Source organism: Thalassophryne amazonica, chromosome 5 (genome assembly GCF_902500255.1).
Source record: "Thalassophryne amazonica chromosome 5, fThaAma1.1, whole genome shotgun sequence".
Classification (NCBI taxonomy): domain Eukaryota; kingdom Metazoa; phylum Chordata; class Actinopteri; order Batrachoidiformes; family Batrachoididae; genus Thalassophryne; species Thalassophryne amazonica.
Genome location: NC_047107.1, coordinates 52188676 through 52203560, shown reverse-complemented (window position 1 = coordinate 52203560; position 14885 = coordinate 52188676). Strand labels below are relative to the sequence as shown.

The following is a 14885-nucleotide window of genomic DNA, read 5'->3' as shown; positions in this document are numbered from 1 at the left end:
CCGATTTCTACAAAAGACACCCGGACAAGCCAGGTCGGGCGCCAGGAGGCGCCCGTTGAGGGGGGGGTCCTGTTATGTGGGCCGCTGAAGAGGAGGTACTGCTGGCCCACCACCACCAGAGGGCGCCCTGCTTGGAGTGCGGGCTCCAAGCACGAGAGGGCGCCAGACCCAGAGGAAGTGACAGCTGTCACTCATCGCACCAGCTGTCACTCATCTACACCACTACTTAAGCCGGACTGCAACTCCACCTCCCCGCCGAGAAATCGACTACCATTGAAAAGGTAATTTCTCTGCTGACAGACACTTTGTGTGTATAACCTGAACTTCTGTTGCAGCCGTTTTCCTGGAGTGTTTCCTTGTCTGAGGGATTGGCGTTTGGTGTGACAGCGACGGCTTCGCCTCACATCCCAACCCAGATAAGTGGTTAAACCAGGAGCTGTACGAGTGTGTGATTGGAGGTGGAGGTGCTCCCTCCTAACTGTGTATGGACTGTGGATTACTCAGTGTGCGGACTCACACTCATACATCTTATCTCTGCTTTCTGCCAGCAGTACCAGGGTCGACAGCCAAAGACAGAGGCCACCTGGGGACTCGGGACTTGGTGGCTCCGGTGTTCTTCAGGCCATTGGTGGTGGAAGCCGTGTGGGACGCGGCTTCTCTCTCGTCGGGGGTCTTCTATCTTCGAGCCTGCCCACACGTCACCTGGTGTTTATTGACTGTGCAAATTTCTGTAAATTTAGTTGTGTATTATCACAACATTAAATTGTTACTTTTTGGCTTACTCATTGTCCGTTCATTTGCGCCCCCTGTTGTGGGTCCGTGCTACGACACCTTCCCAACACTGGAGCTTCCAGCAGGGGGCAGGACACTCAAAGGTAGAAGTGCTGACTCATTGTTTGGGTCTGTGGTCACCTTTGATGCTTTCAGAAGCGATCGTGGTGTTACACTTAAAATCGCCTTGTTAGTAGTTGCAAGTGTACCGGACACAATACTGCTGCGCACTGCTCCTAGTGGTTGGATTGTGTCTAACTGTAATTAGAATGGGTTAAATGTAGAGGTCAAATTTCATTGTATGTATGTATATGTACAATGACAATAAAGGTTATATTATTATTGTTAAGATGTACACTCAAATGATAGAAGTGATATTACACTGTGAGGAAACAACACAATTAAGCCAGTGCAATGGCCTCAGAATCATCTGGATGAAAAAGAGCCAACATTAAAAAAGAAAGAGAGGCAGTGAAAAGGAAGATTAAGCACCTGGGCCTAACAGAAACCCTTATAAAGTCTATAAGAAGTGCCTAAAACCTCTCACCGGGATTTGGAGGCTGGTGAGTGTCATTTATCTATATCATAAAGCTGGGTGGCCTCTGTGTATGTGTGTGTGTGCATGTGTGCATAAGTGTGTATGGCTTTGATCACAGAGAAAATGGGGAGAGCTGACATTTGCTGTTTGGCATGCTTATGTATTCTGGGTCACGGATGTACGCTGCAAAAATATAAAGTTGATAGGACTAATATTTTTGGAGAAATTAGTGATATTAGCTAACAACAGTGAAAAATGGACATTGTGCTGCAATGCACCATGAGTGTTTGGGGGTTTGGGGTTTTAAAGGTTATTGTGGTTCATATTAGTTTAACAGTGTTGTTAGTGTTATTGATTGATTGTGCTTTGAGGTTCAATTGGTTTAGTCATTTGAGATAAGTGTCATGTTGCCGTTACCATGATTGAGAAGTGTACTGTGTTTGATGCCTTCTGCCACCGTCTCTGTTTGTGGGTGTGTAAAAATAAAAGCACCAGCTTACGGCATAATGCAGAAAAGATAAAAAGCTCTGTGTGTGTATGTGTCTATAACTTAGATCATGGACAAACTGGGGAGAGCTGAGGTTTGGCATTTGGTATGCTTATGTATTTTGGGTCAAGGATGAATGCCACCAAAATGGAATGTTGACAGGACAAATATTTTTGGAGAAACTACAGATATTAGCTAACAACACTGAACAATGGATGTTGATAATTACATTGTGGACTCACACGCCATTCCAACAGGGGGCCGTAAATCATCTCATCATATATTAATAGTGTGCGTGATTTTATTTAGTAAGTTCAATGTAAGTACACAGTACAACTGTAAATGACACAAGACATTTACAGTTCATTTAAAAATTAAATGACAAAATAGAAGTAATAATATTAACAACAACAATAATAATAATAATAATAAACAATTCATAAATACATTAAGACAGTAAATTAACATTAAAAATTACATAATTATGTTATTGGACTTCTGTGCTAGACATGGACTGTCCATAACGAACACCATGTCTGAACATAAGGATGCTCATAAGTGTATATTGTACCACAGCACCCTAGGCCAAAGATCGATAATTGATTTTGTGATCGTATCATCTGATTTGAGGCCGCATGTTCTGGACACTCGGGTGAAGAGAAGGGCAGAGCTGTCAACTGATCACCAACTGGTGGTGAGCTGGATCAGAGGGTGGGGGAGGACTTTGGACAGACCTGGTAAGCCCAAACGGATAGTGCGGGTGAACTGGGAATGTCTGGAGGAGCCCACTGTCCAACAGATCTTCAACTCACACCTCCGGCAGAGCTTCTCTAGCATCCCTGTGGAGGTTGGTAGCATTGAACCAGAATGGGCAATGTTCACAGCTTCCATTGCTGAAGCTGCAGTGTGGAGCTGTGGCCTGAAGTTCTTAGGTGCCTCAAGGGGTCGCAACCTTAGAATACCATGGTGAACACCGGTGGTCAGGGAAGCCGTCCAATTGAAGAAATAGTCCTCAGGGATATGTTATCTTGGAGGACTCCAGAGGCAGTTGCAAGGTACCGACAGGCCCGAAGGGCAGCAGCCCCTGCTGTGGGGGAAGCAAAGCAGCGGGTGTGGGAGGAGTTTGGAGCAACCATGGAGAAGGACTTTCGGTCAGGAGCAAGGTGCTTCTGGTGGACCGTGAGGCACCTCAGAAGGGGAAAACGTGGAACCATCGAAGCTGTCTACAGTAAGGATGGGACTCTGTTGACCTTAACTGAGGATGTAATCTGGCACTGGAAGGAGCACTTTGAGGAACTCCTGCATCAGACCCGAACACCCTCTGTAGTAGGGGCAGAGCTGGAAGTTGATGGAGGATTTTAATCAATTTCTTTGGTGGAAGTCACTGCGGTACTCAAACAAGTCCGCAGTGGCAAGGCTCCTGGGGTTGATGAGATCCGTCCAGAAATGCTGAAGACTCTGGGTGTGGAGGGATTGTTTTAGATGAGACGTCTCTTCAACATTGCAATGAGGTCTGGGACAGTGCCTAAGGAATGGCAATCTGGGGTGGTGGTCACCATATTTAAAAAGGGGGACCAGAGAGTGTGTGCCAACTACAGGGGCATCACACTACTCAGTCTCCCTGGTAAAGTCTACTCCAGGGTGCTGGAAAGGAGGGTTCGGCTGATAGTCGAACCTCTGATTGAAGAGGAACAATGCGGGTTCCGTCCTGGTCATGGAACAACCGACCAGCTCTTCACTCTCACAAGGAGCCTGGAGGGTGCCTGGGAGTATGCCCACCCAGTCTAAATGTGTTTTGTGGACTTGAAGAAGGCGTATGATTGGGTACCCCGGGAGATACTGTGGGAGGTGCTGGAGTATGGAGTGAGGGGTCCCTTCTCAGGGCCATCCAATCTCTGTACTCGTGAGCGAGAGCTGTGTTCAGGTGCTCGGCAGTAAGTTGGACACATTTCTGGTGGAGATTGGCCTCCACCAGGGCTGCGCCTTGTCACGAATCCTATTTGTGATATTCATGGACAGGATATCGAGGTGTAGTCGAGGGGAGGAGGGTTTCCAGTTTGGTGGGCTCAGGGTCCCATCACTGCTTTTTGCAGATGATGTGATGATTTATAAACACAACCCAATCTAGAGCCCATGGATCCCCACGGGCAATGAGCTAGTATATATGTTTATGATTGGATTAGATAGAACTTTATTAATCCCTTGGGAAGACATCCTCAGGGAAATTGAGGTTCTAGCAGCATGTATATGTATGTGTAACTATATAGATAGATAGATAGATAGATAGATAGATAGATAGATAGATAGATAGATAGATAGATAGATAGATAGATAGATAGATAGATAGATAGATAGATAGATAGATAGATTGGAAATTATGGAATGTTGTTATGTCTTTCTATTAAGTCATGAGTGTCCACTTCATTAACTTCTTGATGTCTCACAACTTCAGTATGAGACTCAAGTAGCAGAATTCTCCCTGCGAGGGAGGCTAAAACTCTCTCACCTTGATCACACATCTTGGTTGACTGGAATGATCTTGATCCTGTATCAGAATCCTGCACTTGTCACCAGGGTAACACAAAATGGGAGTGTGTCATTGGTGAGGCTGAGAAATGGGGACTCCTGATTGGATGAAAAGCAGGGCGATACAAAGCCTGGTATTTTCACTGTCTTTTTTTGTATCACCCTCTTTTAAAATTTGTATCACCCTAATTTTATTGCCACAGTTTCCAGGGCAGGAAAAATGATAGGAAAATCAGCCCTATTTTTTCTTGTATCTCATGAGGGCTGGTTTGAGTATAGGGCAGATTTTTGTTGTACTATGTGATAATACCACTTTATTATATGTTTGCAATGCTACGCGTGCTTTGATTGGCTGATTACTGGTCAGCTATTTTCCCATATCGGATCAGTTACCATGACAATCAGTCTGCAACGCGTATTTTTGTTAGAAACCAGGAAACTAAAAACAAGATTAGAAAAACATGAACGTACCCCATAAATATATAAATGGCATCGAAAAAACACAGATTGAAAGCTTACCAATTTTGCAAGTTCTCCCACTTAGAAATCATGGAGAGGTCTGAAATTTTCATCTTAGGTGAATGTCCACTGTGAGAGACATAATCTAAAAAAAATTCCAGAAATCACAATGTATGATTTTTTAAATTATTTATTTGTATGCTACTGCTGCAAATAAGTATTTGAACACCTACCAACCAGCAAGAATTCTGGCTCACACAGACCTGTTAATTTTTCTTTAAGAAGCCCTCTTATTCTGCACTCTTTACCTGTATTAATTGCACCTGTTTGAACTTGTTACCTGAATAAAAGACACCTGTTCACACACTCATTCAATCACACTCCAACCTGTCCACCATAGCCAAGACCAAAGAACTGCCTAAGGACACCAGGGACAAAACTGTAGACCTGCACAAGGCTGGGATGGACTACAGGACAACAGGCAAGCATCTTGGTAGAAGACAACAACTGCTGATTATTTATTAGAAAGTGGAAGAAACACAAGATGACTGTCAATCTCCCTCAGTCTGGGATTCCATACAAGATCTCACTTTGTGGGGTAAGGGTGACTCTGAGAAAGCTCAGAACTACACAGGAGGACCTGGTCAATGACCTGAAGAGAGCTGGGACCAGTCACAAAGATTACATTAGTAACACATGATGCTGTCATGGTTTAAAATTCTGCAGGGCAGAAAGGCCCCCCTGCTCAAGCCAGCACATGTCCAGGCCCATTTGAAGTTCACCAGTGACCATCTGGATGATCCAGAGGAGGCATGGGAGAAGGTCATGTGGTCAGATGAGACCAGAATAGAGCTTTTTGGAATCAACTCCACTTACCATGTTTACAGGATGAGAACAACCCCAAGAAAACCATCCCAACCGTGAAGCATGGGGGTGGAAACATCATACTCTAGGGGTGCTCTTCTGCAAAGGGGACAGGATGACTGCACTGTATTACTGCACTGTATTGAAGGGAGGATGGATGGGGTCATGTATTATGATATTTTGGAAACAACCTCCTTCCCTCTGTAAGAGCATTGAAGATGGATCATGGCTGGGTCTTCCAGCATGACAATGACCCCAAATGCACAGCCAGGGCAACTAAGAAGGGTCTCTGTAAGAAGCATTTCAAGGTCCTGGAGTGGCCTGGCCAGTTTCCAGACCTGAACTCAATAGAAAATCTTTGGAGGGAGCTGAGACTCCAAATCTGAAAGATTTGGAGAAGATCTGTATGGAGGGGTGGACCAAAATCCCTGCTGCAGTGTGTGCAAACCTGCTGAAAAACTACAGGAAACGTTTGACCTCTGTAATTGCAAACAAAGGCTACTGTACCAAATATTAACATTGATTTTCACCGGTGTTTAAATACTTATTTGCAGCAGTAACATACAAATAAATTATTAAAAAAAATCATACATTGTGATTTTTAGATTATGTCTCTCACAGTGGACATGCACCTAAGATGAAAATTTCAGACCCCTCCATGATTTCTAAGTGGGAGAACTTGAAAAATCGCATTGTGTTCAAATGCTTATTTTCCTCACTGTATATATATATATATATATATATATATATATATATATATATATATATATATATATGCATGCACACACACACGCACACAGGATCCCCACAGGCAATGCAATAGTAATAATAATAATTTCCTTTATTTGTCATTGTACATACAGACAACAAAATTTCTCCTCTGCATTTAACCATCCTAATTACAGTTAGACACAATCCAACCGCTGGGAGCAGTGGCCAGCCACAGTCTGGCACCTGAGAACCAACTCCAGATGTAGAGACACTGCCTTGGTCAGCAGCAGACAAAGGAGCAGAACATAAATAAGCATGTTTTTGATTGTGGGATGAAACTAGTGCGCCCTGAGGACACCTACACAGACATGGCGAGAACATGCACACAGAAAGGGTGGGAAGCAATGCCACAACCTTCTTTCTGTAAGACATCAGTGCTAACCACTAAGCCACCATGGTAGAAGGGCCAGATATATTGATGACAAGTGGTCGAGGGATGTTTTGTACCAAAGAGGAAAACTTACTTGAGATCAAATTCAGAACCATCTCTCTCCTCAATTTTGAACAGAAAATCCTCTATGGACGATGTAACATGATGGCAGTGAGTAGAGAAAGATATATTGACTGGTTGTTGTCATCTTTGTAATGGACATGAATCTAATTAAAGGACATAATAGGACAAGGTATTGGAAGAGACAACCATATGGGCATGAATGAAAGTCAACCCTGCTAAATGAAGGACTATGGTGATACAGAAAGGTCTTATCCAGCAGTTCATCTTGAAGGATGAAGGATGAAGAAATCCCTTCAATCTTAGGTAATCTCATAAAGTGTCAAAGGAAATGGTATCATGGCAGTCTGAAGGATATCAAGAACAGCAGACATCTGGTGCAACAAACTGCAGAAAGGCTTGTAAACATTGACAAATCATGTATGCCAGCAATGTTCAAGGCATTGATCTTCCAACATGGGCTCCTGCCCAGACTAATGTGGCAGATGATACTGTATGACATTGTCATGTCAACAATTAAGACCATGGAGAGGAAGGTACCTTAGAAGGTGGTTAGAAGAACTGCAGTGCTTCTCTTCAACAGGGCTCTACAGCAAGTCATCCAAGCTCCAGCTGCATCTTTCCTCAGTTGTGGAAGGATTCAAAGAAGGAAAACGTGCCTTGCCATTACCTTGAAGTATTCCAGTGAGACCAAGGTTAATGAAGTAAGAGTAAGGATACAAATGGAAATAGAAGGCAGCAGTGGCAGTACCGGAAGTGGAGTCTCGACTCTGATATATTGTTGGAACAGTGTGAGCAGGTAGACAAGGCTTGGGATGTGAGCCAGCAACCAGGTGGGCTGGGGAAGATCCAAAGGACAAATGACCATTGGTCCAACAAAAAATAAGGAAAATGTTGAGGAGGCAAGATACATGCGATGATGCGAGTGGTGGAGATAGAGAACCAAGGGTCCTAAGATGGGAAACAGAGTGCTGACATGGAAAAACATAAGGAAATATACACCTTTCCAATTCAAGTTCTTATTGAGGGCTGTGTACAACATACTAATCTAGAGCACATTCTTTCTTCATGCCAGGTTTCCCTTTGTCAGGGACAATACAGGTGGGGACATGACCAGGCTTTAAGAGTTCTTTCCCACACTTTAGAGAAGGAAATGAAGAAAAGTGTTGTGTGGGCCGCTGAAGAGGAGGTACTGCTGGCCCACCACCACCAGAGGGCGCCCTGCCCGAAGTGCGGGCTTCGGGCACGAGAGGGCGCTGTCGCATTGCAGATCCAAACCGGGAGTGACAGCTGTCACTCATCACCCCTGGCCAGCTGTCACTCATCAGCCATCACCACAAAAGCCGGGCAGCATCTCCACCTCACTGCTGAGATATCGCCTGTAAATCAAGGTAATATTCCTCAGCTATATACTGTGCCGTATTGCACTTAACAGTTTGTTTATCCATTACAGAAGGACCTAATTACTTGTGTCAGCTGGAGGCTGAACCAGTCGTTGATGGCAGGGTGACGGATTTCACCCTTCACGACTTGTAAGACAAGTAACTGGTCGGGTTTAGTGGACAGACTGTGTTCATTATTGCGGAGGTGGAGGTGTTGTTTCCCACCTGCATGAACTGGACTATTCCGAGGAGTTACTGAGTGTTTCCACTCACCTCTTTTTCTGTTTTGTTTCCTGCCAGCGGTACCAGATCTGACAGCTGGAGACGGTGGCCACCTGGGGAGATCAGGACTTGGCGTCTCCTGTGTGTTTCCAGATCCGGTGGCAGTGGAAATCGTGTGGGGCCCGGCTCTTCTCTGGACGGTGCTCTCCTATCCTCGAGCCTGCCCACATGCCACCTTCATGTAATTGACTGTAATCTAAATTCTGTTTCTGTCTGTATTCCGTTGTGCACATTTACAACAGTAAATTGTTATTCTTTGGCTCATCCATTGTCCGGTTCATTTACGCCCCCTGTTGTGGGTCCGTGTCCCTACACTTTCCCAACAAAAAGATTCCAAAACTTACCATAAGGTAAGTTTGATCTCTTCTGAATTTATTTTTATGTTTTGTAACAGAGAACTAAAATTTAATTGAAATATCTCTTCCAAATCCCGTTTTAATTCAGGCTAACCATTCTTGAAATCTTCTTGGGTCAAATCATGATGACATTCAACACTTCTTCAGATCTCATACTCACGGTCTTGCAGAGCTCACTGAAATTCTCCCTTGCTTTATGTGCGATGTAACCCAGGCGAAAGTTTGGACAGTAAGGTTGTGTCTCCTCATCATAATGACACTTATTGAGGTATCGCTGCGTGTCGCGCTTGTTTGGCGTGTCCTTGATATTTCCTCTGCCAAAGAGAAGAAAGGGAGATCTTTGAGAACATGTACAGCAGTGAGACCCAAAAACATTAGCTGTAGTGTGTGTGTATGTGTGTGTGTGTTTGTGTAAATGCTGCCAAAAGCAGTTTACCTCAGCACTTTAAATTTGGGGAAGTGGATAGAGTTCCTGATAAACACGGTAAAATTGATGGCCTCCATTAATGCTGGTTCTCTGTCAAAGACAACCACATAATTATTCCTCAGAGTATCCTCATGTATAATACACCACCACCATCAGGCACTCCTCAGGCTGACTTCATTGTAAACATGTCACACTGATACTTGCCTTTTATTCCAGCTATGCTATCTAACTGTTTCTTTTTAAGTGTTGCCTTTGATGTTAAGATTACTCAAAAACCAATCATCACTGCCCCACACCTTTTTTAACGAAACCCGGCAAAAATGTTGTCGACGAGTAGTGTACCTGGGCGATGCCTGGGTAGGAGATTTTGTAGATATTTGCTTCACCTTTGAGAGTCCAGGTTTGTAGATGACAAGACCCTGGATTTCTTTCATCTTCTACCGCTTAGTCCAGTTAAGGGTCGTAGGGGGCTGGAGCCTATCCCAGCAGTCATAGAGCGCGAGGCGGGGTACACCCAGGACAGGACGCTCGTCTGTCGCAGGGCCACAAATAGACAAACAAACACAGACACATCCACACACACACCTACGGACAATTTTTTTTAAAGATTCCAATTCACCTAACCCGCATGTCTTTGGATGTGGGAGGAAACCGGAGCACCCGGAGGAAACCCACGCAAACACGGGGAGAACATGCAAACTCCATACAGAAAGGCCACGGGAATTGAACCCACGACCTTCTTGCTGTAAGGCAACAGTGCTAACCACTAAGTCACCGTGCTGCCCGACCCTGGATTTGATGGTGTATACGAGGGCTGTCAATAAAGTATAGGTCCTTTTTATTTTTTCAAAAACTATATGGATTTCATTCATATGTTTTTACGTCAGACATGCTGGAACCCTCGTGCGCATGCGTGAGTTTTTCCACGCCTGTCGGTGACGTCATTCGCCTGTGAGCACTCCTTGTGGGAGGAGTCGTCCAGCCCCTCGTCGGAATTCCTTTGTCTGAGAAGTTGCTGAGAGACTGGCGCTTTGTTTGATCAAAATTTTTTCTAAACCTGTGAGGCACATCGAAGTGGACACGGTTCGAAAAATTAAGTTGGTTTTCGGTGAAAATTTTAATGGCTGATGAGAGATTTTGAGGTGATACTGTCGCTTTAAGGACTTCCCACGGAGCGGGACGTCGCGCAGCGCTCCCAGGCGCCGTCGTCAGCCTGTTTCAAGCTGAAAACCTCCACATTTCAGGCTCTATTGATCCAGGACGTCGTGAGAGAACAGAGAAGTTTCAGAAGAAGTTGGTTTCAGCATTTTATCCGGATATTCCACTGTTAAAGGAGATTTTTTTAATGAAAGACGTGCGGACGGGTCCGCGCGTCAGGACGCAGCCGGCGCGGTGCGGCGGCATAGGAAAAACACCTCCGTGTCAGCCGTTAAAATTTTCACCGAAAACCAGCTTAATTTTTCGAACCGTGTCCACTTCGATGTGCCTCACAGGTTTAGAAAAAATTTTGATCAAACAAAGCGCCAGTCTCTCAGCAACTTCTCAGACAAAGGAATTCCGACGAGGGGCTGGACGACTCCTCCCACAAGGAGTGCTCACAGGCAAATGACGTCACCGACAGGCGTGGAAAAACTCACGCATGCGCACGAGGGTTCAAGCATGTCTGACGTAAAAACATATGAATGAAATCCATATAGTTTTTGAAAAAATAAAAAGGACCTATACTTGATTGACAGACCTCGTAAATAGAAACACTGAATTCATATATTTACATAGATGATAAGTTTTGTCTGAACCCATTCAACACACATGCACACACACACATGCACACACATACATTATCTGTGCCTGCTTACTCCAATCAAGGGCCAAGGGGCGCTGGAGCCTATCTCAGCAGTCACAGGGCAAGAGGCAGGCTACACCCTGGACAGGACATCAGTCTGTTGCAAGGTCACATGTAGACAGACACATTCACTCACGCACACTTACGGTCAATTTAAAGTTCCCAATCCACCTAGCCTGCAGGTCTTTGAAAATGGGAGGAAGCTGGAGCACCCGGAGGGAATCCACGCAAACACTGGGAGAACATGCAAACTCCACACAGAAAGGTCTAGGCGGGAAGCGATCCCAATGCCTTCTTGATGTGAGGCAACACTGCTAACTGCTAAACATACACATGTATGTATGTATGTATGTGTGTATATATATTTTGTTATGTTACAACTGTATTACAAAATGGAGCAAATTAATTTTTTCCCCTGGAGTGTCCGGAGGAAACCCACACAAACACGGGGAGAACATGCAAACTCCACACAGAAAGGGCGGGAAGCGATTCCACAACCTTCTTGCTGTGAGGCACCAGTGCTAACCACTAAACCACCGTGCCACCCGAAAAGCTGTCTCAGGACACCAGAGACAAAACTGTAGACCTGCAAAAGGCTGCGATGGACTACAGGACAACAGGCAAGCAGCTTGGTGAGCAGGCAACAACTGTTGGTGTAATTATTAGAAAATGGAAGAAACACAAGATGACTGTCAATCTTCCTCAAACTGGGCCTCCATGCAAGATCTCGCCTTCTGGAGGTAAGGATGATTCTGAGAAAGTCAAGAACTACATGGGAGGACCTGGTCAATGACCTGAAGAGAGTTGGGATCACAGTTGCAAAGATTACATTAGTAACACACTATGCTGTCATGGTTTAAAATCCTGCAGGGCAGCAAGGTCCCCCTGCTCACGTCAGAACATGTCCAGATTCATTTGAAGTTTGCCAGTGACTATCTGTATGATCCAGAGGAGGCATGAGAGAAGGTCATGTAGTCAGATAAGATCAAAATAGAGCTTTTTGGTATCAACTCCAGAGGATGAGAACAACCCCAAGAACACCATCCCAACCGTAAAGCGTGGCGGTGGAAACATCATTTTTGGGAAAAGGGGACAGAATGACTGCACTGTACTGAAGGGAGGATGGATGGGGTCATGTATCGTGAGATTTTGGTAAACAACCTCCTTCCCTCAGTAAGAGCATTGAAGATGGGTCATGGCTGGGTCTTCCAGCATGACAATGACCCCAAACGCACAGCCAGGACAACTAAGGAGGGGCTCCGTAAGAAGCATTTCAAGGTCCTGGAGTGGCCGAGATAGTCTCCAGACCTGAACCCAATAGAAAGCCTTTGGAGGGAGCTGAAACTCCAAACCTGAAAGATCTGGAGAAGATCTGTATGGAGGAGTGGACCAAAATCCCTGCTACAGTGTGAAAACTTGGTCAAGAACTACAGGAAACGTCTGACCTCTGTAATTGCAAAGGTTTCTGTACCAAATATTAAGGTCTATTTTTCTATTGTATCAAATACTTATTTCATTCAGTAAAATGAAAATTAATTATTTAAAAATCGTACAATGTTATTTACTGAATTTTTTTTTTCAGATTCTGTCTCTCGCAGATGAAATGTACCTGCGATAGAAATGACAGACCTCTCCATTTTTTGTAGGTGGCAAACTTGCAAATTTGACAGTGGATCAAATACTTATTTGCATCACTCTATATATACACAAAGTGAGTTTGTCTCTTGATATTGACCACAATGGGATGTATAGAGCTTAGACTCTTCCTTACTGCACGGCTGCATATGCCTCAGTCGGACACCAGGTTTGAATCTCACAGGTTTTGAAGGTGTTGTTGTAGTATGGAACACATCTGCCTGTCCTTTTTCCTGTTATAAAATTATTAAACAAAAAAAATGTTTGAGTTACATTACTACGAAGCTTGAAGAATGATTTGGTAAAATATTAAATTCTGTACCATGGCCATCAAAGGTAACGTCTCCTGAGACACAGTCAGCATCTTTCGTGCAGTTGGCAGTCGTAACACTGAAAGACTGCAGGAAGTGATAAATTGTCAACAGAGGGTGTACAAATTGTTATCTGCATAAATGGCAGAGAACTCACCTCAGGGCAGATTCCTTGCTTCTGGTCATACGTGACTTCTCGTCTCAGTATAGCACTAATCACATCACCACCCTACAAAGGAAAAGTTAAAAATATGGATATTATTGACAGTAGTAAAGATAATGATGTTGACAGACTGTGGGACCTTAGAGTCCCCTGATGCTTTGTTCTGGACTCACCTCTGGAGGTCGAGCGTACTCCACAGTGTCCAAAACGTGATTGTCCTGAACTGCTGTGCCCTTCATCCGAGTGTACACTGAGCTCTCTGGACGGGTTTCGCTCTCTTGGTATGCTTTCTGACTTATGAACACATACCTACAGCATGAAAAGGCAGAGTCACGCCACATTGTCATGATGTAATTTACATCAGGTGTCAGACTGCCCTGGATTTCTTCAACCTCTTTGCTGAAACTAAAAAAAAGCTATGACTCATTTCAGTCCAAAAGAGACAAGCATCTTATTAGACCATTTAAAAGCTCTTCAAAAGTCTGATTCAATGAGAATTTCCCTCAAATGTCTACTAATGGCCAGTGGCACTGAATTAGTTATTTGTTCACAAGGGTCGATTGCAAATGGAAAGCACTTCCTCCCCACAAGACTGCAATTATCAGGGCTTTGGAAATGAATTCTTTTAAAGCCAGTGCTTTTGTCTTATGATGAGACAATGAATCACCATTTTATATTCCATAATATCAGGACATATGATAAATTATGCTTTAATTGGTGAATTATTTTAAATTCTTTAATAATTAAATTGATTATCTAACAACAACAACAACAATAATAATAATAATCAAAGAATATATCTATCTTGACAGCTGGATATCAATCATCTTTTTGAACAATGATGCTAAATTATTTGCTTCAATTTTGCTAAACAGCTGAAATCAGAATAGAATGACATGATAAGTGAAAAGTGTATTTAAATCAGGAAGAAATATTAGTAATAATATTAAACACAATCAATTGCAATAACTTTATTTCAAATAATAGCTTTATGATTCTATCTATCTATCTATCTATCTATCTATCTATCTATCTATCTATCTATCTATCTATCTATCTATCTATCTATCTATCTATCTATCTATCTAAGCATGCTCATCACTAGACAAACAAGATGTCTAAATGTTAGTTACTAGACATTATATGAAAAACAAACACTTTATATATGATTTCTGCATAAAATTAACAATGCTGTAATTGACAAATGCAGGCTACCAATACATTTCAAAGTCACAGCTTCCTCATCATTTAACTGTACTTTTATCATACAGAATACGCATGTAAACAGCAACTCACCAGATGAAATAGGTGATGACAAGAAACTGAACACTCCTGTAAATAACTCCAAGAGTTCTGTTTTTCACCACCATCACCTTTGGGGTCTCATAGTCCCAGAAACCAATAAAATATTCCTTTATAAGGTCCTGTAGACCCATAATGAACTTATTAAATGTCGCAGACATATATCCTGAGATATGATACGAGTCTGTTGCTCTTTAATGATTGTCTTTCTATCTCCCTGTCTCAGGATGTCTGACCCTCCTCTGGTCCAGCTCCAGTTTGCATCTCGCGTGCATGAGTGAGGGAGAGGAGAAGGGGTGGGATTAAGATGTGTTTAA

The 14885-nt window shown here is 43.5% G+C and overlaps 1 protein-coding gene across 1 annotated transcript in view; it reads right to left on the bottom strand.

Annotated features, from left to right (window-relative positions):
• The window catches only part of p2rx2 (purinergic receptor P2X, ligand-gated ion channel, 2), a 31339-nt gene extending 16573 nt beyond the window's left edge, over positions 1-14766 (bottom strand). Inside the window, exons 1-7 of the mRNA XM_034170226.1 lie at positions 14563-14766; positions 13440-13575; positions 13261-13332; positions 13115-13190; positions 12929-13025; positions 9324-9404; positions 9048-9201 (exon numbers count right to left, since the gene is read on the bottom strand). Coding sequence (XP_034026117.1) covers positions 9048-9201; positions 9324-9404; positions 12929-13025; positions 13115-13190; positions 13261-13332; positions 13440-13575; positions 14563-14729 — 783 coding nt within the window. The 5' untranslated portion in view covers positions 14730-14766. The remainder of the gene's footprint in view (positions 1-9047; positions 9202-9323; positions 9405-12928; positions 13026-13114; positions 13191-13260; positions 13333-13439; positions 13576-14562) is intronic.
• Positions 14767-14885: the final 119 nt, after the last annotated feature.